General features: G+C 51.8%; 1 protein-coding gene across 1 annotated transcript in view; it reads left to right on the top strand.

The window, feature by feature from the left end:
• The first annotated feature begins 8,112 nt into the window (after window positions 1-8,112).
• LOC142472570 (polycystin-1-like) overlaps window positions 8,113-22,694 on the top strand; it is a 48,100-nt gene continuing 33,518 nt past the window's right edge. Inside the window, 6 exon segments of the mRNA XM_075579634.1 lie at window positions 8,113-8,423; window positions 16,445-16,516; window positions 19,797-19,868; window positions 20,925-21,064; window positions 21,617-21,882; window positions 22,549-22,681. Of these exon segments, the coding sequence (XP_075435749.1) occupies window positions 8,293-8,423; window positions 16,445-16,516; window positions 19,797-19,868; window positions 20,925-21,064; window positions 21,617-21,882; window positions 22,549-22,681 (814 nt within the window). The 5' untranslated portion in view covers window positions 8,113-8,292.

Below are 22,694 nucleotides of genomic sequence, written 5' to 3'. Positions count from 1 at the left end.
CTCTCCAGAGCCCCGCTCTACACTATGAATGTAGCTTCCACGCGACCCTTTACCCACCGAGCAATGAGTGGCTACGACATCGGGTGTCGCCGTTACATGGCTGCTCTGCGGAGGAGTTTGTTCGGGGTTGAATAATCGCTCATACAATAAGATGGCATGATTACATGCCAGTGTGGGGCAGTGACTTAAACGTTGTGCCAAGCTGAGCAAAGTCCATCAGAGCTGCCCTGCGAGGGGCAGAGGGGCCGGCTGCACAGGGCTTTTTATTGGTCACCGCAAATCTGTTGGAGCCTCGACACACAATATCAACACACTCCTCTGCAATGTCCTGTAACACAGCAGTGCGTAACAAGTGGCGCTGAGGGCGGGGGGGACACCTTCACGGCAAAGCGCTCAGATGGTAGGTGACCGTGAGTGGTCATCAGATGACTGGTCTGCTACAGTAGTGGTCCTCAAGCCCACTCTGCTGAAGCAGAGATATCCTAGAAACCTGGGGGGGGGGCTGCAGTCTGCTCTATCAATATTACGTCATGGAGATACAGAAGCAGCGAGGCACATGTTATGTTCGTATGTAACGTGGCTTTAGCAGTCGCCATGGTGGTGTCGGGCACGGCCTTGTCAGCTCTACGCCCTGGGCTGGACATGTTTGCTATGGGCAGTGTTTATTCACAGGGTGCGTTGGGGAGCGGTTGCCCGGAGCACGGCTGAGATTACATTGGGGTTTATAACGTGGGTGTATTGTAGGACATTGAGCTGGGCGTTCAGTGCGTGAGACAGGACATTTGCATGGTATCAGGTGTCATAAAAACCACACTTATTGACAAATGCGTCAGCCAGAGATAAACCTTCGCTCTCACCCGCTGGAGTTTTACCCTGCAGGAACACTGGGTGGGACCTGCGTGCACTTTATTTGTACTGTATGTGTACACAGCACTTTACAACATTACAATACAAGGTCCCTGCACCGAAGAGCTTACAATCTAAGTGGTATGTTGGTTGTGCAGTCAGGGCAGGTCTAGTGCATCAGAGTAGGGGCGTAGAAGATGTGTTGAGATGCTACTTTTACAAGGTGAGTTTCCAGCTAGGATTTGGTTCCGTAGGGAGAGATTAGTGAGGTTTGTCGGGAGAGGGCTGCAGGGGTAAAGGGGCAAAGGTGAGAACCTTGCGTTGAGCATAAGAGGTGAGATATATGGAGGTGCAGAGGTAACAAGATCAGAGGTGAGATATATGGAGGTGCAGAGGTAACGAGAGATCAGAGGTGAGATATATGGAGGTGCAGAGGTAACGAGAGATCAGAGGTGAGATATATGGAGGTGCAGAGGTAACGAGAGATCAGAGGTGAGATATATGGAGGTACAGAGGAGTGTAACGAGAAGCCAGAGGTGAGATATATGGAGGTGCAGAAGTGTGTAACGAGAGGCCAGAGGTGAGATATATGGAGGTGCTGAGGGGTCAGAGATGAGATATATGGAGGTGCAAAGGTAAGATATATGGAGGTACAGAGGAGTGTAACGAGAGGCCAGAGGTGAGATATATGGAGGTACAGAGGAGTGTAACGAGAGGCCAGAGGTGAGATATATGGAGGTGCAGCGGTAACGAGAGGCCAGAGGTGAGATATATGGAGGTGCTGAGGGGTCAGAGATGAGATATATGGAGGTGCAGAGGTGTGTAACGAGAGGCCAGAGGTGAGATATATGGAGGTTTAGAGGCGTGTAACGAGAGATCAGAGGTGAGGTATATGGAGGTGCTGAGGAGAGTAACGAGAGGCCAGAGGTGAGGTATATGGAGGTTTAGAGGCGTGTAACGAGAGATCAGAGGTGATATATATATGGAGGAATAGAGGCGTGTAATGATGGATCAGGGGTGTGTGGAGCCTTAAAAGAAACCGAATGTAGCAGTTTATATGTACTAATAAAATGTCAGCAGAGAGTTCAGGAGGTGGGAAGCAGACACGTGCACAAGAGCAGGAGATTTAGGCAGTGCGGAGTGAGGTAGGGAGGCCGGAAAAAAGAATGTTAACAGTAACCAATCCGGGAAAGAACAGGTGTGTGCATTACTGTTTTAGTGGACCATAGGAAGGGGCGTATCTTAGCAGTGTAGCCAATCAAGAAATGGCAAGATTTAGCAACGGCATATATATGTTGGGAGGCGTCAAATGTAACCCCTAGGCAGGGTGCGTCCGAGACTGGGAGGATAGTGGTGTTATTGGCTGTAATGGGGAAGGGGAACCATGGGACCTGGTTTGGGAGGGGAATATGAGAAGTTCTCTCAGCCACATTAAGCTTGAGGCGACTAAGGACTATCGAGGATGAGATGGCTGCTGGGCCCTGCGGGTGTAAGGTCAGCTGTAGATAAATATAGTTGTGTATTGAGAACATAGGCAAGTCCAAAAGAGTCAGAGGTCACCCAGTGAGAAGGGGCCTACAACTCTGCCTTGAGGTACACCATCGAGGTCAAGGAGAAGTTGGAATTGGAGACACTGAAGAAAAGGTGAGAGGGCAAGTGCCATGGAAAACAAGAGCGTAAAGAATGTGTAGGGGAAGAGGGGGGTCAACCGTATCGAAAGCTGAGGAGAGGTCAAGAAGAATCAGAATGGAGGTCATTAGCTACCTTGATGAGGGTGGTTTCTGTTGAGTATGTGGTGTGGACGCTCAACTGGAGAGGGTCAAGTAGGTTATGAGAGTTGAGAAAGGGAAGTACAGGCGGTCCTCGGTTATCCGCTGGAATCCGTCCCACAAATTGCTGTCGGATTGCGGATCCAACGTTAATTCCGCGTCGGATAATGCGTTCATCGGAATGCATTACCTGGCATCGGATAATCCGTTCTACGCATAACGGATTGACAGATAGCGAGGACCACCTGTATACATAAAGAAAGGATTTGTTTCGGAAGTCTAGAAGCAAAAGGCAAGAGAGAGCAAGAGTTAGAAGGGGACGTAGGGTCTAGGGCAGCGGCGGTGGCCAACTCCAGTCCTCAAGGGCCACCGACAGGCCAGGTTTTAAGGATATTCCTGCTTAAGCACAGGTGGCTCAGCCATTGACCGAGTCACCTGTGCAAAGGGATATCTTTTAAAACCTGACCTGGTGGGCTTTGAGGACTGGAGTTGGCCACTCCTGGTCTAGGGTGTTTTTGTCAAGAGTAGGTCCAACAGCTTCTTGGAAAAAGAGATGAAAAAGTACCAGAGCACAGAGATGAGGTGACAATGTTAGTGAGGACTAAGGTAGAGGCGAGCGGTTTCAGGAGATGGGAGGGAATGGGGTGGAGGCCTCACGTGGTGGAGGCCTCACGTGGTGGAGGTTGAGAGCAGCAGGAGAGATACGTCTTCCTCTGTAACTGGAGAGGAGACCAAGGCAGATGGAGAGGGGACTTCTCCGCGGATACCTTGCACTTTAAATAATCGGCAAAGTCTTGGGGGTGTAATAGGAGTGGCGCCCGATGTGGCGGGAGGTCGAAGACGGGCGTCAAAGACGAGAAGAGGTGGCGTGGGCCTGGCTTTATGCCTTGTTTATAAGAGAGGGTAAGTCACTCGGGCAAGGAAAGGAAGCAGCCTTGTCTCTGGTCTCACTGTCAGGCTCAGGCTGCGGTCCCAGTCCTTGCCACAGCGCCCCGCCCCTCCAGTCCGGCCGGTCCCAGTCCCTACCTTGTCGCGCACCTTTCCCCAGCGGTGCGCGACAGGTTTTCAGGGAGGCGGGGGAATTTGACCACGACATCTGCGACTGGGGCGTGGCCACGCCCCCGCCGGCGGTTCAGCCAATAAGGGCGAACCAGCCACGGGACGTCATGGCCACGCCCCCACAAACCCACAGCCACGCCCCCTCCCGTCGTAAACCTTCCCTCCCCGCAGATCGTGGTGTAGCGCTGTGCATGCGCGGCCCCCCCCGCCGGGCGCGCGTGTCACAGTGAAGACTGGGGACTCAGCCTAAGGCCTGGGACCCGGTGCGTCCTGCGGCGCGGGCGGCCACACGCGAGTTCCCACCAGCAGGGGAATCCTGCGGAGCCGGTCCCGGTCCCCCCTGGCGGCACAGCTGACTACACGCTGTGGCGCGTCAGCCGCTATGGGATACAAGAGAATGGTGTTCCCTAGCGTTGACGCGTCACGTGGTGTGGCTGTGAGCCAATGGGGAGAGGAGGCTTCGGGGAGCGGGGAGGAGTGTGGGGGGAAAGCAGCCTGAGTGCCTGTCTGTGTTTGTGTATGTGTGTGCCTGAGTGCGTGAGTGCGTGAGTGCCTGCCTCTGTGTGTGTGTGTGTGTGTGTGTCTGCGTGTGTGTATGAGTGCCAGCCCGAGCCCGTGGAGGGAGGGAGGGGGGGGGGGAGAGTAGCGGGTCCCTCCGCTCAAGCCACACCCCCCCTAACGCTCAAACCTCCCACTCCCGCCCACCTCCCGCTCCGGTTCCCACTCCCTACAGACCGCATATCGCGGTCTGTGTCTGTCAGCGCCCCGCCTGTCTGCAGTGCGGGAGCTGTAACGCGCGCCCGCGATATTGGCGGCGCATTCAGCCGATTCCCCGGTCTGCAGCTCACTGCAGGAAGAGAGACCGGGGGGGCGTGGTGGGGGAGTGACGGGGGCGCGGCCATGACATCACCCGGCAGGTTCGCCCTCATTGGCTGAACCGCTGGGGGGCGTGCCTAATCGCTCGACGCGAGTCCTGCTCTCAATTCTATTGAGAGCAGGAGCAACTCTCGCCCGAGCGCTGCAGCCCCCCCTCGCAGCGAGCCCGGCGCCATTGAGGGGAGGGCTCTGGTCCGTGCAGCGTCCGCCACAGCGATTGTGCGGGCTGGAGGCGCCGACGCAGGCGGTCAGGCGCTGTACCCCAATCTTAGGCAGCTGGGCGCTATCCTATGCGGGTAGGCCCAGGCGGCTCTGATAAGGGGGACCTAGGGTCCGTGGAGAGTGTCTCTCCCAGTGAACGGTAGACGGGGGCCGTGGAGAGTGTCTCTCGCGGCGGACAGTGTCTCTCCTGGTGGACGGTAGATTAGGGCGGGTGGAGGAGGGCTCCCCCCGCCGGAAGATACCGAGAATGGGGATGACAAAGGACTAAGATTATGGCTGACAGTTATTTTCAGGTATTGTTAAAACAATAAAGCTGTGACCCTTTTTACTTCCACAAAACTGTGTCGTCTCAGTTTGTTAGGGGGGTGTAAGTAAACCACGCAGTAGGCACACTGAGCCGTTATGTCCACTCGCTGTAACATGCGGGCAGTGGGCTGAGGCCGTACTCAGTGCTGCCACCTAGTGCCCTATAGAGAGACTGCTAATTATCCTGCCATCCTGAGTGGGGCATCCGAGTCTTACATTAACCCCTTTGTTGCCACAGACCTGCAAAGCAGGGGTTAGGGTTTATATGAGGGCTGAACAGTGCTGGTCTTTGGTAGGGACTCTAATTTGACCTGTTCCTTGCCCAATGACCTGTGCCTGCAGCAGGAAGATGTTAAGGTGACAATGTCCAGTCTCCCATGTAAGGTCGCCAGGTGGCTTCTCCAAAAATACTGGACACAATAGTGAAAGGTGCAACACGCTCGAGACACGCACACACACGCCCCCTCCTCTCACTGCTCCATGCGGTTTCCTCCCCTCCTTGGCACCACCCCCAGGCTCCTGACACCTCCTCCCGATTGGCTGCTGCTGGATAATGCAGCCAATCAGGATGGAGGAAGCTGCCCAGCACCCTAGCCAAAGCCCTACTCTCTACCAGCTCAGTGAAATCCCACGGCCCCCCAAGCCGGTCAGGTCACTATGTCCAGAGAGGTAATGCCGGACACATACATGTCCAGAGAGGTAATACCGGTCACATACATGTCCAGAGAGGTAATACCGGACACATACATGTCCAGAGAGGTAATACCGTACACATACATGTCCAGAGAGGTAATACCGGACACATACATGTCCAGAGAGGTAATACCGGTCACGTACATGTCCAGTATTACGTCTAATGGTTTGCTGGGCACAGTGTCCAGATACAGGACAGTCCGGTTCCATACTGGACACCTGGCAACCCTACGGTGTCCCAACCTTATAAAAGTCCCATGATGTGGGGGGGGGGGGAGGTGTGAGACTCAGTAACTCGGGGAGTGATACCAGTGCTGTGTCTGTGGGGGGAGGGGGGGTGTGAGACTCAGTAACTCGGGGGTGTGATACCAGTGCTGTGTCTGTGGGGTCCGGCTCAGGCAGTGAGACCCTGACCACAATAACCCTTTCGGGCAGGGATCTCAACTCCAGTCCTCATGATCCCCCAACAGGTCAGGTTTTCAGCACAGGTGGCTAAATCAGTCCCTGCTTCAGCATGGGTGGCTCTACAGGTGGTGTCTGCCCTCCTGCCCCCAACGAGATTCAGTCTGTCATGTCATCTCCCCCCTCTCCCAGGGTCACAGGTAGGGGGGTTAGCACTTGTTCGTCACCCCTCCCCAGCGTGTGACTGTCCTAACACACACACGCCCTGTCACCCCACCCCAGGGTCTGTGTCTGTCCTGTTACACTAACACCAGCAGCCCCCCTCCCCCCCCCCCCCCCCCATTCGGAAAACATCCCTTCCCTGGGTTTTTACATCACTGAGGGGGGTTGAGAGAGGGGGGGGGGCTTTGAGAACTTGTAAAGAGAGATAACAACCTCCCTCCCCCCAGAGACAAAAGGCAGAGGAGAGGAGGAGTGGGACATACAGAGGGTACCACAGAGAGGAGGAGGAGGAGCGGGACATACAGAGGGTACCACGGAGAGGAGGAGGAGGAGCGGGACATACAGAGGGTACCACAGAGAGGAGGAGGAGGACATACAGAGGGTACCACGGAGAGGAGGAGGAGGAGCGGGACATACAGAGGGTACCACAGAGAGGAGGAGCGGGACATACAGAGGGTACCACGGAGAGGAGGAGGAGGAGCGGGACATACAGAGGGTACCACAGAGAGGAGGAGGAGCGGGACATACAGAGGGTACCACTGCCCGGGAGGGGAGGGAAAGTGAGGGGAGAGGATTTTTGGAAAGATGTTATAGAGGAGAGAGTCAGGGTGTCCTGTGTCACTAGCTGTCCTGTGTCCGGGTGTCACTAGCTGTCCTGTGTCCGAGTGTCACTAGCTGTCCTGTGTCCGGGTGTCACTAGCTGTCCTGTGTCCGGGTGTCACTAGCTGTCCTGTGTCCGGGTGTCACTAGCTGTCCTGTGTCCGAGTGTCACTAGCTGTCCTGTGTCCGGGTGTCACTAGCTGTCCTGTGTCCGGGTGTCACTAGCTGTCCTGTGTCCGGGTGTCACTAGCTGTCCTGTGTCCGGGTGTCACTAGCTGTGCGGTTTCCGGGTGTCACTAGCTGTCCTGTGTCCGGGTGTCACTAGCTGTCCTGTGTCCGGGTGTCGCTAGCTGTCCTGTGTCCGGGTGTCACTAGCTGTGCTGTTTCCGGGTGTCACTAGCTGTCCTGTGTCCGGGTGTCGCTAGCTGTCCTGTGTCCGGGTGTCACTAGCTGTCCTGTGTCCGGGTGTCACTAGCTGTCCTGTGTCCGGGTGTCACTAGCTGTCCTGTGTCCGGGTGTCACTAGCTGTCCTGTGTCCGGGTGTCACTAGCTGTCCTGTGTCCGGGTGTCACTAGCTGTCCTGTGTCCGGGTGTCACTAGCTGTCCTGTGTCCGGTTGTCACTAGCTGTCCTGTGTCCGGGTGTCACTAGCTGTCCTGTGTCCGGGTGTCACTAGCTGTCCTGTGTCCGGGTGTCACTAGCTGTCCTGTGTCCGAGTGTCACTAGCTGTCCTGTGTCCGGGTGTCGCTAGCTGTCCTGTGTCCGGGTGTCACTAGCTGTCCTGTGTCCGGGTGTCACTAGCTGTCCTGTGTCCGGGTGTCACTAGCTGTCCTGTGTCCGGGTGTCCCTAGCTGTGACATGGTATCGGGGTCACTAGCTGTCCTGTGTCCGGGTGTCACTAGCTGTCCTGTGTCCCGGTGTCACTAGCTGTCCTGTGTCCGGGTGTCGCTAGCTGTCCTGTGTCCGGGTGTCACTAGCTGTCCTGTGTCCGGGTGTCACTAGCTGTCCTGTGTCCGGGTGTCCCTAGCTGTGACATGGTATTGGGGTCACAAGCCAGCAGGGTTCCTGTGCCCAGGAGGCGTTTTCTTGTTTGTTTCCTGTTTGCCAGTGCTGTGGGGACCTCGTTGCCCCCTGTGAACCCCTCAAACATTCTCTCTGCCCCTGGGGGGAGTCAGGAAACTTCTTGGGGTGCAGTGTTAGATTTGGGGTGCAGTCCCAGAAACTTGCACCCCACAGATGGCACAGGAGCTTCACCAGACAGTGTGGGAAACAAGTGCCCCCCCGAGACCAGCCCAGCTATGCCCTCCGCCCCCCTCTCATCCCGCTGCCCCCCACGCTGTCTGTGCACTCCCACCCAGGTCAACTGCTCTGGGGCCGGACTGTGGGAGATCCCGAGTGCTGAGGACTGTCCCCCTGACACTGTCACCATGTGAGTAGCGATGCTCTGCAGCACACTGAGATGCTCTGTTTTCTTCTCTCCATCTCCCCGTCTTCGCTGCATCGTTATTTGTTAAAGCTTCTAAATCCCCATCTGTCACCCAAATCCCCCACATCCATCACCCGTCATCTGCCACCCTAACCCCCATCTGTCACCCGTCATCTGTCACCTTAATCCCCCACATCTGTCACCCGTCATCTGTCACCCTAATTCCCATCTGTCACCCATCATCTATCACTCTAATCCCATCTGTCACCCGTCATGTCACCCTAACCCCCATCTGTCACCCTAATCCCCATCAGTCACCCGTCATCTGTCACCCTAATTCCCATCTGTCACCCATCATCTGTCATTCTAATCCCATCTGTCATCCGTCATGTCACCCTAACCCCCATCTGTCACCCGTCATCTGTCACCCTAACCCCCATCTGTCACCCGTCATCTGTCACCCTAATCCCCATCAGTCACCCGTCATCTGTCACCCTAATTCCCTTCTGTCACCCATCATCTGTCACTCTAATCCCATCTGTCATCCGTCATGTCACCCTAACCCCCATCTGTCACCCGTCATCTGTCACCCTAACCCCCATCTGTCACCCGTCATCTGTCACCGTAACCCCCATCTGTCACCCGTCATCTGTCACCGTAACCCCCATCTGTCACACATCATCTGTCACTGTAACCCCCATCTGTCACTCGTCATCTATCACCGTAACCCCATCTGACATCTGTCATATGTCACCCTAACTCCCACCTGTCACCCATCATATCACCCTAACCATCATCTGTCACCATAACCCCCATCTGTCACCCATCATCTGTCACCCTAACCCCCATCTGTCACCCATCATCTGTCACCCTAACCCCCATCTGTCACCCGTCATCTGTCACCCTAATCCCCATCAGTCACCCGTCATCTGTCACCCTAACCCCCATCTGTCACCCATCATCTGTCACTCTAATCCCATCTGTCATCCGTCATGTCACCCTAACCCCCATCTGTCACCCGTCATCTGTCACCGTAACCCCCATCTGTCACCCGTCATCTGTCACTTTAACCCCCATCTGTCACCCCTCATCTGTCACCCTAACCCCCATCTATCACCCTAACCCTCATCTGCCACCCATCATCTGTCGCCCTAACCCCCGTCACCTGTCACCCCTCATCTGTCACCGGTAATCTGTCAAACTAATCCCCATCTGTCCCCTTAACCCCAGTTTGTCACCCGTCATGTCACTCTAACCCCCATCTGCCCATCATCCCTGTCACCCTAACCCTCATCTGTCCCCCTAACCCCTATCTGTTCCCCCCCTTCCCTCTCTCACCTCTGTATGCATGGTGTTATTACACAGTGCAGTGTACTCAGCACTTTACAACTTGACAAGACAAGGTAAATAAATTGTAAACAATTGGGAGAAGCACAACAGGTGAATGACAAACCAGAGAGCTTACAATCGAAATTCCTCCGTCTCTCTTTCTCTCCCCTCCCTCACCCTCTCTCTCTCCCCCCCCCCATGTCTCTCCTCCTTTTTCTCTCTCCCCTCTCTCTCCTTTCCACCTTCTCCCCCTCCCCCTTTCCTCTTCTCCCTCTCCCCCTTTCCTCTTCTCCCCATCCCCCTTTCCTCTTCTCTCCCTCCCCCTTTCCTCTTCTCACCCCCCTCTCTGTTTTCCACTTGCTCTCCCTCTCCTCCCTCCCCTCCTTGGGTTGTATTCTTGCTGTGTGGGATCCTGCAGTACAGGGAGGAATGCTGGAATGTTATTCTGCAGTGTGACCTCCCAAAGTGGAGGTGCAAAGCGTGGCACAGATAGGACGGTCACCCCCATCCCCTCCGCTCTGCACACCTCACACTGCACACCCAGATACACACCTCACTCTGCACACCCAGATACACACCTCACTCTGCACACCTCACACTGCACACCTCGCTCTGCACACCCAGATACACACCTCGCTCTGCACACCCAGATACACACCTCACTCTACACACCCAGATACACACCTCACTCTGCACACCCAGATACACACCTCACACTGCACACCCAGATACACACCTCACTCTGCACACCCAGATACACACCTCACTCTGCACACCCAGATACACACCTCACTCTGCACACCCAGATACACACCTCGCTCTGCACACCCAGATACACACCTCGCTCTGCACACCCAGATACACACCTCGCTCTGCACACCCAGATACACACCTCGCTCTGCACACCCAGATACACACCTCGCTCTGCACACCCAGATACACACCTCGCTCTGCACACCCAGATACACACCTCGCTCTGCACACCCAGATACACACCTCCCTCTGCACACCCAGATACACACCTCACTCTGCACACCTCGCTCTGCACACCCAGATACACACCTTGCTCTGCACGCCCAGATACACACCTCGCTCTGCACACCTCGCTCTGCACACCCAGATACACACCTTGCTCTGCACGCCCAGATACACACCTCACTCTGCACACCCAGATACACACCTCACTCTGCACACCCAGATACACACCTCACTCTGCACACCCAGATACACACCTCATTCTGCACACCCAGATACACACCTCCCTCTGCACACCCAGATACACACCTCGCTCTGCACACCCAGATACACACCTCGCTCTGCACACCCAGATACACACCTCGCTCTGCACACCCAGATACACACCTCGCTCTGCACACCCAGATACACACCTCGCTCTGCACACCCAGATACACACCTCACTCTGCACACCCAGATACACACCTTGCTCTCCTCACCCAGATACACACCTCTCTCTGCACACCGAGATACACTGCTGCATACCTCGCTTTGCACACTCAGATACACACCTCGTTCTGCACACCCAGATACACACCTCGCTCTGCACACCCAGATACACACCTCGCTCTGCACACCCAGATACACACCTCGCTCTGCACACCCAGATACACACATCGCTCTGCACACCCAGATACACACCACCCTCTGCACTACACACTCAGATACACACCTCATTCTGCACACCCAGATACACTGCTGCATACCTCACTGTGTATATATACTGCTGCAGGCATACCTCACTACCTCACTGTGTATATACTGCTGTATACCTCACTGTGTGTATACTACTGTATGCCTACTGTGTATATACTACTGTATGCATCACTGTGTATATACTGATGTATACCTCACTGTGTATATACTACTGTATGCATCACTGTGTATATACTGATGTATACCTCACTGTGTATATACAGTACTGCTGTATGCATCACTGTGTATATACTGCTGTATGCATCACTGTGTATATACTGCTGTATGCATCACTGTGTATATACTGCTGTATTCTTCACTGTGTATATACTGCTGTATGCATCACTGTGTATATACTACTGTATGCATCACTGTGTATATACTACTGTATGCCTCACTGTATATACTACTGTATGCTTCACTGTATATACTACTGTATGCATCACTGTGTATATACTGCTGTATGCATCACTGTGTATATTCTGCTGTATGCATCACTGTGTATATACTGCTGTATGCATCACTGTGTATATACTGCTGTATGCATCACTGTGTATATACTGCTGTATGCCTCACTGTGTATATACTACTGTATGCCTCACTGTGTATATACTGCTGTATGCATCACTGTGTATATACTGCTGTATGCATCACTGTGTATATACTGCTGTATGCATCACTGTGTATATACTGCTGTATACCTCACTGTGTATATACTGCTGTATGCATCACTGTGTATATACTGATGTATGCATCACTGTGTATATACTGCAGTGTATGCATCACTGTGTGTATACTGCTGTATGCCTCACACTGTGTATATACTGCTGTATGCCTCACTGTGTGTATACTACTGTATGCTTCACTGTATATACTACTGTATGCATCACTGTGTATATACTGCTGTATGCATCACTGTGTATATTCTGCTGTATGCATCACTGTGTATATAATGCTGTATGCATCACTGTGTATATACTGCTGTATGCATCACTGTGTATATACTGCTGTATGCCTCACTGTGTATATACTACTGTATGCCTCACTGTGTATATACTACTGTATGCCTCACTGTGTATATACTGCTGTATGCATCACTGTGTATATACTGCTGTATGCATCACTGTGTATATACTGCTGTATGCATCACTGTGTATATACTGCTGTATACCTCACTGTGTATATACTGCTGTATGCATCACTGTGTATATACTGATGTATGCATCACTGTGTATATACTGCAGTGTATGCATCACTGTGTATATACTGCTGTATGCATCACTGTGTATATACTGCTGTATACCTCACTGTGTGTATACTGCTGTATGCCTCACACTGTGTATATACTGCTGTATGCCTCACTGTGTGTATACTGCTGTATACCTCACTGTGTGTATACTGCTGTATACCTCACTGTGTGTATACTGCTGTATACCTCACTGTGTGTATACTGCTGTATACCTCACTGTGTGTATAGTGCTGTATGCCTCACTGTGTGTATACTGCTGTATGCCTCACTGTGTATATACTGCTGTATGCCTCACTGTGTATATACTGCTGTATACCTCACTGTGTATATACTGCTGTATGCCTCACTGTGTGTATACTGCTATATACCTCACTGTGTGTATACTGCTGTATGCCTCACTGTGTGTATACTGCTGTATGCCTCACTGTGTGTATACTGCTGTATACCTCACTGTGTGTATACTGCTGTATGCCTCACTGTGTGTATACTGCTGTATACCTCACTGTGTGTATACTGCTGTATGCCTCACTGTGTGTATACTGCTGTATGCCTCACTGTGTGTATACTGCTGTATGCCTCACTGTGTGTATACTGCTGTATGCCTCACTGTGTGTATACTGCTGTATACCTCACTGTGTGTATACTGCTGTATGCCTCACTGTGTGTATACTGCTGTATGCCTCACTGTGTGTATACTGCTGTATGCCTCACTGTGTGTATACTGCTGTATGCCTCACTGTGTGTATACTGCTGTATGCCTCACTGTGTGTATACTGCTGTATGCCTCACTGTGTGTATACTGCTGTATGCCTCACTGTGTATATACTGCTGTATACCTCACTGTGTGTATACTGCTGTATGCCTCACTGTGTGTATACTGCTGTATGCCTCACTGTGTGTATACTGCTTATGCCTCACTGTGTGTATACTGCTGTATACCTCACTGTGTATATACTGCTGTATACCTCACTGTGTGTATACTGCTGTATGCCTCACTGTGTGTATACTGCTGTATGCCTCACTGTGTATATACTGCTGTATACCTCACTGTGTGTATACTGCTGTATGCCTCACTGTGTGTATACTGCTGTATGCCTCACTGTGTGTATACTGCTTATGCCTCACTGTGTGTATACTGCTGTATACCTCACTGTGTATATACTGCTGTATACCTCACTGTGTGTATACTGCTGTATGCCTCACTGTGTGTATACTGCTGTATATCTCTGGCTGTATATACGGATGACGTGGGCGGTGACGCCGTCTCCATGGTAACGGTGCCACTCTGGGAGCACACAGCTCTGGGTACCCAGGCAGCCGCTGGAACGGGATGGGAATGTGGTGTCTCATTTGGCTTCCTCCGGTCTCCATGACAACAACTGGGGGGCAGTAATGTGTCCAGTGACCTCTAACCTCCCCACCCACCATAAACCTTATGTATTGGGACTCACATGGTGAGAGTTTCATGGGGTAGTCACCCCCCCCCTCCCACCTCCAATACACACACAGTATATATATGTATACTGTGTATATATAGTGTGTGTGTGTGTGTGTGTGTGTGTGTGTGTGTGTGTGTATATATATATATATATATATATATATATATATTTTATATATATATATATATATATATATATATATATATATATATATATATATATATATATAAATGTAAATACAACTGTATGCTCATCTGCATGTCTTAGGCAGGTCTGCAACCCCGCCTTTCCCCATTATCACCCAGCACACAGCACTTCCACTGCAGCAAGGGATTCTGGGAAATGACATGCAAATGAGCACACAGTGCCACTTTTTGCTTCAAAACCCATTTTTAACATGGTTCCCTATAGGGTTAAGCTTGCTGCATGGTCACAGCTTTGAGCACAGCCAGGGTTATGTATGATCACACAGCTGTCTCTCACACACACTTATAGTCCTTGTTTTTCCATCCCTATACACCAATAGGGACCACATAGTATCCACACACACTTTTAGTTGTGCTACTAACTCTCACATTTCCACACCCACCCACACCATTTATATCCACTCCCACTCCACACACACCTTTTGTAAAGCACTGTATATACTGTGGGCTCTCCATTCATTTTTATTCACACTGATACACATACACACTCTTTCATCACTTGCTTTCAGGAACCTTTTGACACCTCCAGCCATAATACACATCCACACCGGGGGAAGGACCAGCACAGATAACATTCCAAGAGACACTGTTTATAGTATAGCTTTTGCTTGCTTCATTCATTGTAACATCGCCGGAAAAGAGATCAGTGTATCTCGAAAGCTCGCACAAATAAAAGCATTTCGTTAGCCACAGAACGGTATCATCTATTTATTTTTTGATTTTATTTATATATATATATAAAACATAATACTGAGTTAAGTTATGGTGAGTAAAAAAAGTGACAAAAACCCTCCACAGGAAAGCAAATATGCAAATATAACTGTATGCTCATCTGCATGTCTTAGGCAGGTCTGCAACCCCGCCTTTCCCCATCATCACCCAGCATACAGCACTTCCACTGCAGCAAGGGATTCTGGGAAATGACATGCAAATGAGCACACAGTGTCACTTTTTGCCTCAATAACCATTTTTAACATGGTTCCCTATAGGCTTAAGCTTGCTGCATGGTCACAGCTTTGAGCACAGCCAGGGTTAAGGTGCATACCCAGAAAACCACCCACAGACAGCTGTTTCGACCTTGATGGGTCTCATCAGTGTGGGGTTGGCTTTACTGGGAATGCAAGAGAGGCTATGGGATAGGCTAAACTATAATACTGAGCTAAGTTATGGTGAGTAAAAAAAGTGACGAAAACCCTCCACAGGAAAGCAAATATGCAAATATAACTGTATGCTCATCTGCATGTTTTAGGCAGGTCTGCAACCCCGCCTTTCCCCATCATCACCCAGCATACAGCACTATAGGGAACCATGTTAAAAATGGTTATTGAGGCAAAAAGTGACACTGTGTGCTCATTTGCATGTCATTTCCCAGAATCCCTTGCTGCAGTGGAAGTGCTGTATGCTGGGTGATGATGGGGAAAGGCGGGGTTGCAGACCTGCCTAAAACATGCAGATGAGCATACAGTTATATTTGCATATTTGCTTTCCTGTGGAGGGTTTTTGTCACTTTTTTTACTCACCATAACTTAGCTCAGTATTATAGTTTAGCCTATCCCATAGCCTCTCTTGCATTCCCAGTAAAGCCAACCCCACACTGATGAGACCCATCAAGGTTGAAACAGCTGTCTGTGGGTGGTTTTCTGGGTATGCACCTTAACCCTGGCTGTGCTCAAAGCTGTGACCATGCAGCAAGCTTAAGCCTATAGGGAACCATGTTAAAAATGGTTATTGAGGCAAAAAGTGACACTGTGTGCTCATTTGCATGTCATTTCCCAGAATCCCTTGCTGCAGTGGAAGTGCTGTATGCTGGGTGATGATGGGGAAAGGCGGGGTTGCAGACCTGCCTAAGACATGCAGATGAGCATACAGTTATATTTGCATATATATATATATATATATATATATACACTTAGTTAAGTTATATTTCCATTTGCTATATATATATATATATATACATTCATACATTCATACATACATACACACACATATATACACTGTGTGATCTACACATGGGGGGATGTGATACACACGGAAGCATCCAACTTAGTTGTGGTCACACGAGCCTGCCCCCCTCCCCTCTCTCTCTTTCAGGGATCTCTCTGGGAACCGGCTGACTTTTCTCCGACCGCGAGACCTTTCCGGGCACCGGAGCCTGCGGGCGCTGTGAGTACTGGGGTGGGGATGCGGGGGCAGGGAGTATTGGGGGGTGGGGCTGGGAGGTACTGAGTGCTGCGAATACTGGGCAGAGTCTCTGCGAGTACTGGGCAGGGTCTCTGCGAGTATTCCGCGAGAAGCTAAAATCCCAAGTATATGAAATAAATGCTGCACACCTAAAAAAAAAAAAAAAAAGTATAATAAAAGATGATACAATTACCGGTGCACTTGTGCTTGAACAATAGCCTGTAATCAATCCAATGCAAGTAGTAGTTGAAGGAACACAGGGCACAAACGGATTTGGAATAACTAACTCATTTATTGAGCCAAACACAATAAACAAATGCCCGCAAACCTCAATGAACTGAAGCAACATTGTAAAGAAGAGTGGGCCAAAATTCCTCCACAACGATGTGAGAGACTGATAAAGTCATACAGAAAACGATTACTTCAAGTTATTGCTGCTAAAGGTGGTTCTACAAGCTATTGAATCATAAGGTGTACTTGGTTTTTCACACATGGCTTCTCCATTTTGGCTTTATTTTTGTTTAATAAATCATGACACGGTGTAATATGTCCTGTGTTGTTGTTCATCTGAGGTTGTATTGACCTCATTTTAAGACCTGCTAAGGAACAGATTGTTATTATGTCCTGATATGGAAAACCAAAAAAAAGAGAAGAGAGGTGTGTCATGGAACAGAAATACCCCTGTCTGCCTTCTCTGTTTCAGCCCCCCTTCCCTTGGCAGTTCTGCCTGCTAGCTGTATTGGATGTTACTTTCCTTACAGTTTTACTCCCAGTGCAGATGGAATGGATACATTATGTAGCCCTTTCTCCTTCCAGTCTGTCACACCCCTGGTTGCTCTGGCAACATCTCCAGTCCTCCAGTTAATGGGCTTTCCCATTTCCCCCCCCTGTCCTTGCTGACAGTTAGTGCAGTCTCACTTCACTTTTAGTGTGACCCTTGCCCCTCACTTCCTTTTCCACCATCATCTCTGGATGAGTGAGTACCCTGCTGTAACTGCTGTAGTGGTAGGATTACCCTTTTCACCTGTCCTTAACTACAAGGCACCCACAGAGAGACACTATTTAAACACCAACACCTCTTCACAATTGCCTGTCTTTTATGCTACTTTCCCCAAATAAAGTAAAGAAAAGAAACAGAACTTGTTGTGCTTTGAAAAGAGGGCCGAGTTGAAACTATCTGGGCTAATCATCCCATTCATGACCCTGGCCTCCAGAATAAGGCGCGTGCCACATAGCATAAATCTGTGCGGTGTTTATTCTCAAAAAGGGGATAATATTAATGGCGCACTCACAAGTGTAGATTGAGTGAAAAACATTTAGGGTAGGTCAATCTCCTTAAGAGATGATACTCATCTGGGACATCCCATGCCACGGTCAGGAATCGCCGTTTCCGAGCTCCAGGGGCCCCGGAAAAGCAAAGTCATCCTAATATGAGAACCTCCAGGATGGCAGATTGGCAAAGGAACAGATTGCGACAGATTTGCCCTTAATTGTACCAAGCCGGTTTCAATGAGTGTATTGATAGACGCACACTGGGACAGTCATCTCACGTCCAAGCCTCCTCGCCTGGGACTGGGTTTTTCCTGCTATTTAGCATCCACTGTTTTTCTTGGGAACGTCTCCCCTATTCTCCTTGTATCCCCCCACCCCCCCCTCCTCTTTTTCTTGTTTTCCCCCTTACACCCCTATTTCTCTCCCTATTTCTTCATTCTCTCCTACTCTCTCTTCCCCCTCCAGCATTCACCTCTGTTGTCCTATGTGGAATATATTTGAATGGGATCCATTGATGACATTGGGGCTCGTTAGACCCAATTTCTACCTTCTCTGGTCCTTTTTAATTCTGTGCCTTATGTGTTGGCACTTTTTACACATATTTTATCATTCTCCATGTATATTGCTCCATTCACATAAGTATATTTATTAGATTATTTTGTTGCCCTATTATCCCCTTTTCTTTCCCTTTCCCTCCCTTCCCCCCTACTCCCCTTCACCCTCCACCCCAACTCCCTTCACCCTCCCCCTGCTCCCCTTCACCCTCCCCCTACTCCCCTTCACCCTCACTCCTCCCCTTCACCCTCCCCCTACTCCCCTTCACCCTCCCTCCCTACTCCTTCACTCTCCCTCCCTACTCCTTCACCCTCCCTCCCTACTCCTTCACCCTCCCTCCCTACTCCCCTTCACCCTCCCCCCCTACTCCCCTTCACCCTCCCCCTACTCCCCTTCACCCTCCCCCCTACTCCCCTTCACCCTCCCCCCCTACTCCCCTTCACCCTCCCCCACTCTTTCCAATTCCTTTCCTATTTTCAGCTTATGCTTCTTTTGTGACAAACAAAATTAAGTAATATACATTTCTATTGTAATACACGCTGTTTGGTTCCTGTTGTTTAACACATGTTTATGTTACGAGTGTTAACATTGCTAGCTCGATGTTTGTTTGTGTACATTAACTTTCTGATACTATAAGGTCTTCTTTTTATTAAGCGATGTATTGCAATTGTTGTGCGATATTGATTATGACCTATGAGCCTGTATAGGCTATATAAGGTGTACGGCAACTCCTACACCACACTCCCGTGGCGAAACGCGTAGGGACCCGGATGCTGTGATGTATTACGTCATCACGTTGCCCCGAGCGGTTTGGGTATCGAGACACCAGCCCGTTTGAACGGTGGTAAACTTGATACAATTAAGGACAATCTGTTCCTTTGCCCACCTGCCATCCTGGTGGTTGTAATACTAGGATGACTTCGCTTTTCAATGGCCCCTGGAGTTCGGAAGCGGTGATTCCTGATCGTGGTATGAGATGTCCCAGATGAGTAGAGAGCTGTGGGAGGGCGGGCGAACCGACGGACCAATCAAATGGTCTACAGGGACTCACAAACAACATTTTCAGTTTTATATATATATATATATATATATATATATATATATATATATATATATATACAGTGGTTGACAAATCACCAAAAAATCTACTCGCCACACAAAAAAATCTACTCGCCACCTAGTACCAAACGTGTGCTGCTTGGGCCAATATTTACTCGCCCGGGGGTTAAATCCACTCGCCCGGGGCGAGCAAATGTATAGGTTTGTCGAACACTGTATGTATATATATATATATATATATATATATATATATATATATATATATACAAGAAAAAAAGAGCGTACAGCATTACCATAATAACACACAATGTTATTTCTTACAAGAAATATATATATATATATACCTCCCTCCGGGTTTCCCTTCTTTTCTCATCAGGATCCTGAGTCAAAACCAAATTCAGATTATCGAAGAGACAGAACTGAGCTCCTTACCCCCCCTACAGACACTGTGAGTAATAATACACCTACAGACACTGTGAGTAATAATACACCTACAGACACTGTGAGTAATAATACACCTACAGACACTGTGAATAATAATACACCTACAGACACTGTGAGTAATAATACACCTACAGACACTGTGAGTAATAATACACCTACAGACACTGAGTAATAATACACCTATAGACATTGTGAGTATTAATACACCTACAGACACTGTGAGTAATAATACACCTACAGACAGAAGCAGTGTGAATATTAGTACACCTACAGACACTGAGTAATAACACACCTACACTGTGAGTATTAATACACTTACAGACACTGTGAGTAATAATACACCTACAGACAGTGTGAGTATACAGGAGAATACACTCTCAATCTCTTTCCCTCCCTCTTCCCCCTCCCTCTCCCCTCTTCCCCCCTCCCTCTCCCCTCTTTCCCTTTCCCCCCCTCTCCTCCCCCCCCTCTTCCCCCTCCCTCTCCTCCCCTCTCCTGCTCCTCTCCCTCCCCCTCCTCCTCCTCTCCTCCCCTCTCCTCCTCCTCTCCCTCCCCCCTCCTCCTCCTCTCCTCCCCCCCTCCTCCTTCCCCCTCCTCCTCCTCTCCTCCCCCCTCCCCCTCCTTTCCCTTCCCCCTCCTCCTCCTCTCCCTTCCCCCTCCTCTCCCTCCCCCCTCCTCCTCTCCCTACCCCCTCCTCCTCCTCTCCCTCCCCCCTCCTCTCTCCCCCTCCTCCTCTCCCTTCCCTCTCCCTCCCCCCTCCTCCTCCTCTCCCCCCCTCCTCCTCTCCCCCCCTCCTCCTCCTCTCCCCCCCCTCCTCCTCTCCCCCCCTCCTCCTCCTCTCCCCCCCTGCTCCTCCTCCCCTCCTCCTCTTCCCCCTCCTCCTCTCCTCCCCCCTCCTTCTCCTCTCCTCTCCCCCCCTCCTCCTCCTCTCCCCCCTTCCTCCTCCTCTCCTCCCCCTCCTCCTCATCCCCCCCTCTCCCTCCCCCCTCCTCCTCCTCTCCCTCCCCCCTCCTCCTCCTCCTCTCCATCCCCCTCCTCCTCCTCTCCACCCCCCCCTCAGGGATCTCTCCGGTAACCCTTTGCCGTGCACCTGCTCACTGCGCCTTTTGGTTTCGTGGCTGGCGCGGGGGCGGAGCCTGGCGACTGACCGAGAGACCGAGCTATGTGCGCAAGGGCCCGGCGACCCCGAGCAGCCCTGCGGTGAGAGGACGAGAGAGCTGTCCAGGGACTGACCCCACCCGCAGGGTCCCTTAGTGTCCCCCTTCTATCGTCACCCAACTGACCACTGGTTACCCTTAGGACAGCAACACCTTCGACCTCCCATCTGACCTTTCCTCTCATGTCTCCTCACCTGTCTCCCCCACGTGACTCCTCCTGTTACCCTCCATATCAGGGGGTCTCAAACTCCGTCCTCATGGGCCCCCAACAGGCCGGGTTGTATGTATATTCCTGCTTCAGCACAGATGGCTCAATCAGTGGCTCAGTCGAAGACTGAGCCACTGATTGAGCCATCTGTGCTGAAGCTGCGACTGATTGAGCCACCTGTGCTGAAGCAGGGACTGATTGAGCCACCTGTGCTGAAGCTGGGACTGATTGAGCCACTTTTGCTGAAGCTGGGACTGATTGAGCCACCTTTGCTGAAGCTGTGACTCATTGAGCCACCTGTGCTGAAGCAGGGATATCCCCTGCTCCATGTGATGCCCCCCATCTCCCCTCACGTGACCCCCCCCCCGCCCTGTGTCTCCCGTACAGCGGAGCAGTTTGTCTCGTGTGTGACGGGGGTCCCGGACGCCGTGTTACATTACTCCCTGGTGTCGCCCGCGTCGCTCGCCCCCGATTCCTGCCTCGCCCTCTGCCTCCGCCACGGCCGCTCTCACGCGGGTCAGGACGCGGCCCGCCGCTGTCTCTGCGGCTCTGTGACCGCGGGGCGCGAGGACGCCTGCGGGGACGTGTGCTCCAACTCCGTGCGCACCCGCGTGTGCAACAGGAGCGTCATACATGACCCCCGCCCTGTGCAGGTGAGACCCTCCTCTATCCAAGAGAGACCGCCAGAGAGATCCCGCCTGTCCCAGAGACCCCTCACCATGTGCAAGTGCAGTCTCCCTCTCCCCCCTCACTTCCCTCCTCTCTCCCCCCCGCAGGTGGCAGTCTCCCTCTCCCCCCCCCCTCACTTCCCTCCTCTCTCCCCCCCCGCAGGTTATAGTCTCCCTCTGCCCCCCCCCCCTCACTTCCCTCCTCTCTCTCCCGCAGGTGGCAGTCTCCCTCTCCCCCCCTCACTTCCCTGCTCTCTTCCCCCGCAGGTGACAGTCTCTCCCCCCCCCCCACTTCCCTGCTCTCTCCCCCCGCAGGTGACAGTCTCTCCCCCCCCCCCACTTCCCTGCTCTCCCCCCCCGCAGGTGACAGTCTCCCTCTCCCCCCGCAGGTGTCAGTCTCTCTCTCCCCCCCTCGCTTCCCTGCTCTCTCCCCCCGCAGGTGACAGTCTCTCTCCCCCCCCTCACTTCCCTGCTCTCTCCCCCCCCCCCTCGCAGGTGACAGTCTCTCTCTCCCCCCCCTCACGTCCCTGCTCCCCCCGCAGGTGACAGTCTCTCTCTCCCCCCCCTCACGTCCCTGCTCTCTCCCCCCGCAGGTGACAGTCTCTCTCCCCCCCCCTCACTTCCCTGCTCTCTCCCCCCCCCCCCTCGCAGGTGACAGTCTCTCTCTCCCCCCCCTCCGCACTGCTGCTCCGTGTTCCAGTTGGCAGAGTTTCGGGCAGAGGTGTCTGTGCCCATCGCCCGCTTCCTGTGGGATTTCGGGGACGGAGGCCGTCCGGTCCTGGTGGTATCCGGAATCG

This window comes from Ascaphus truei, chromosome 22, assembly GCF_040206685.1.
Source record: "Ascaphus truei isolate aAscTru1 chromosome 22, aAscTru1.hap1, whole genome shotgun sequence".
In the NCBI taxonomy this organism is placed as follows: domain Eukaryota; kingdom Metazoa; phylum Chordata; class Amphibia; order Anura; family Ascaphidae; genus Ascaphus; species Ascaphus truei.
This window is presented reverse-complemented; position numbering and strand designations above follow the sequence as displayed.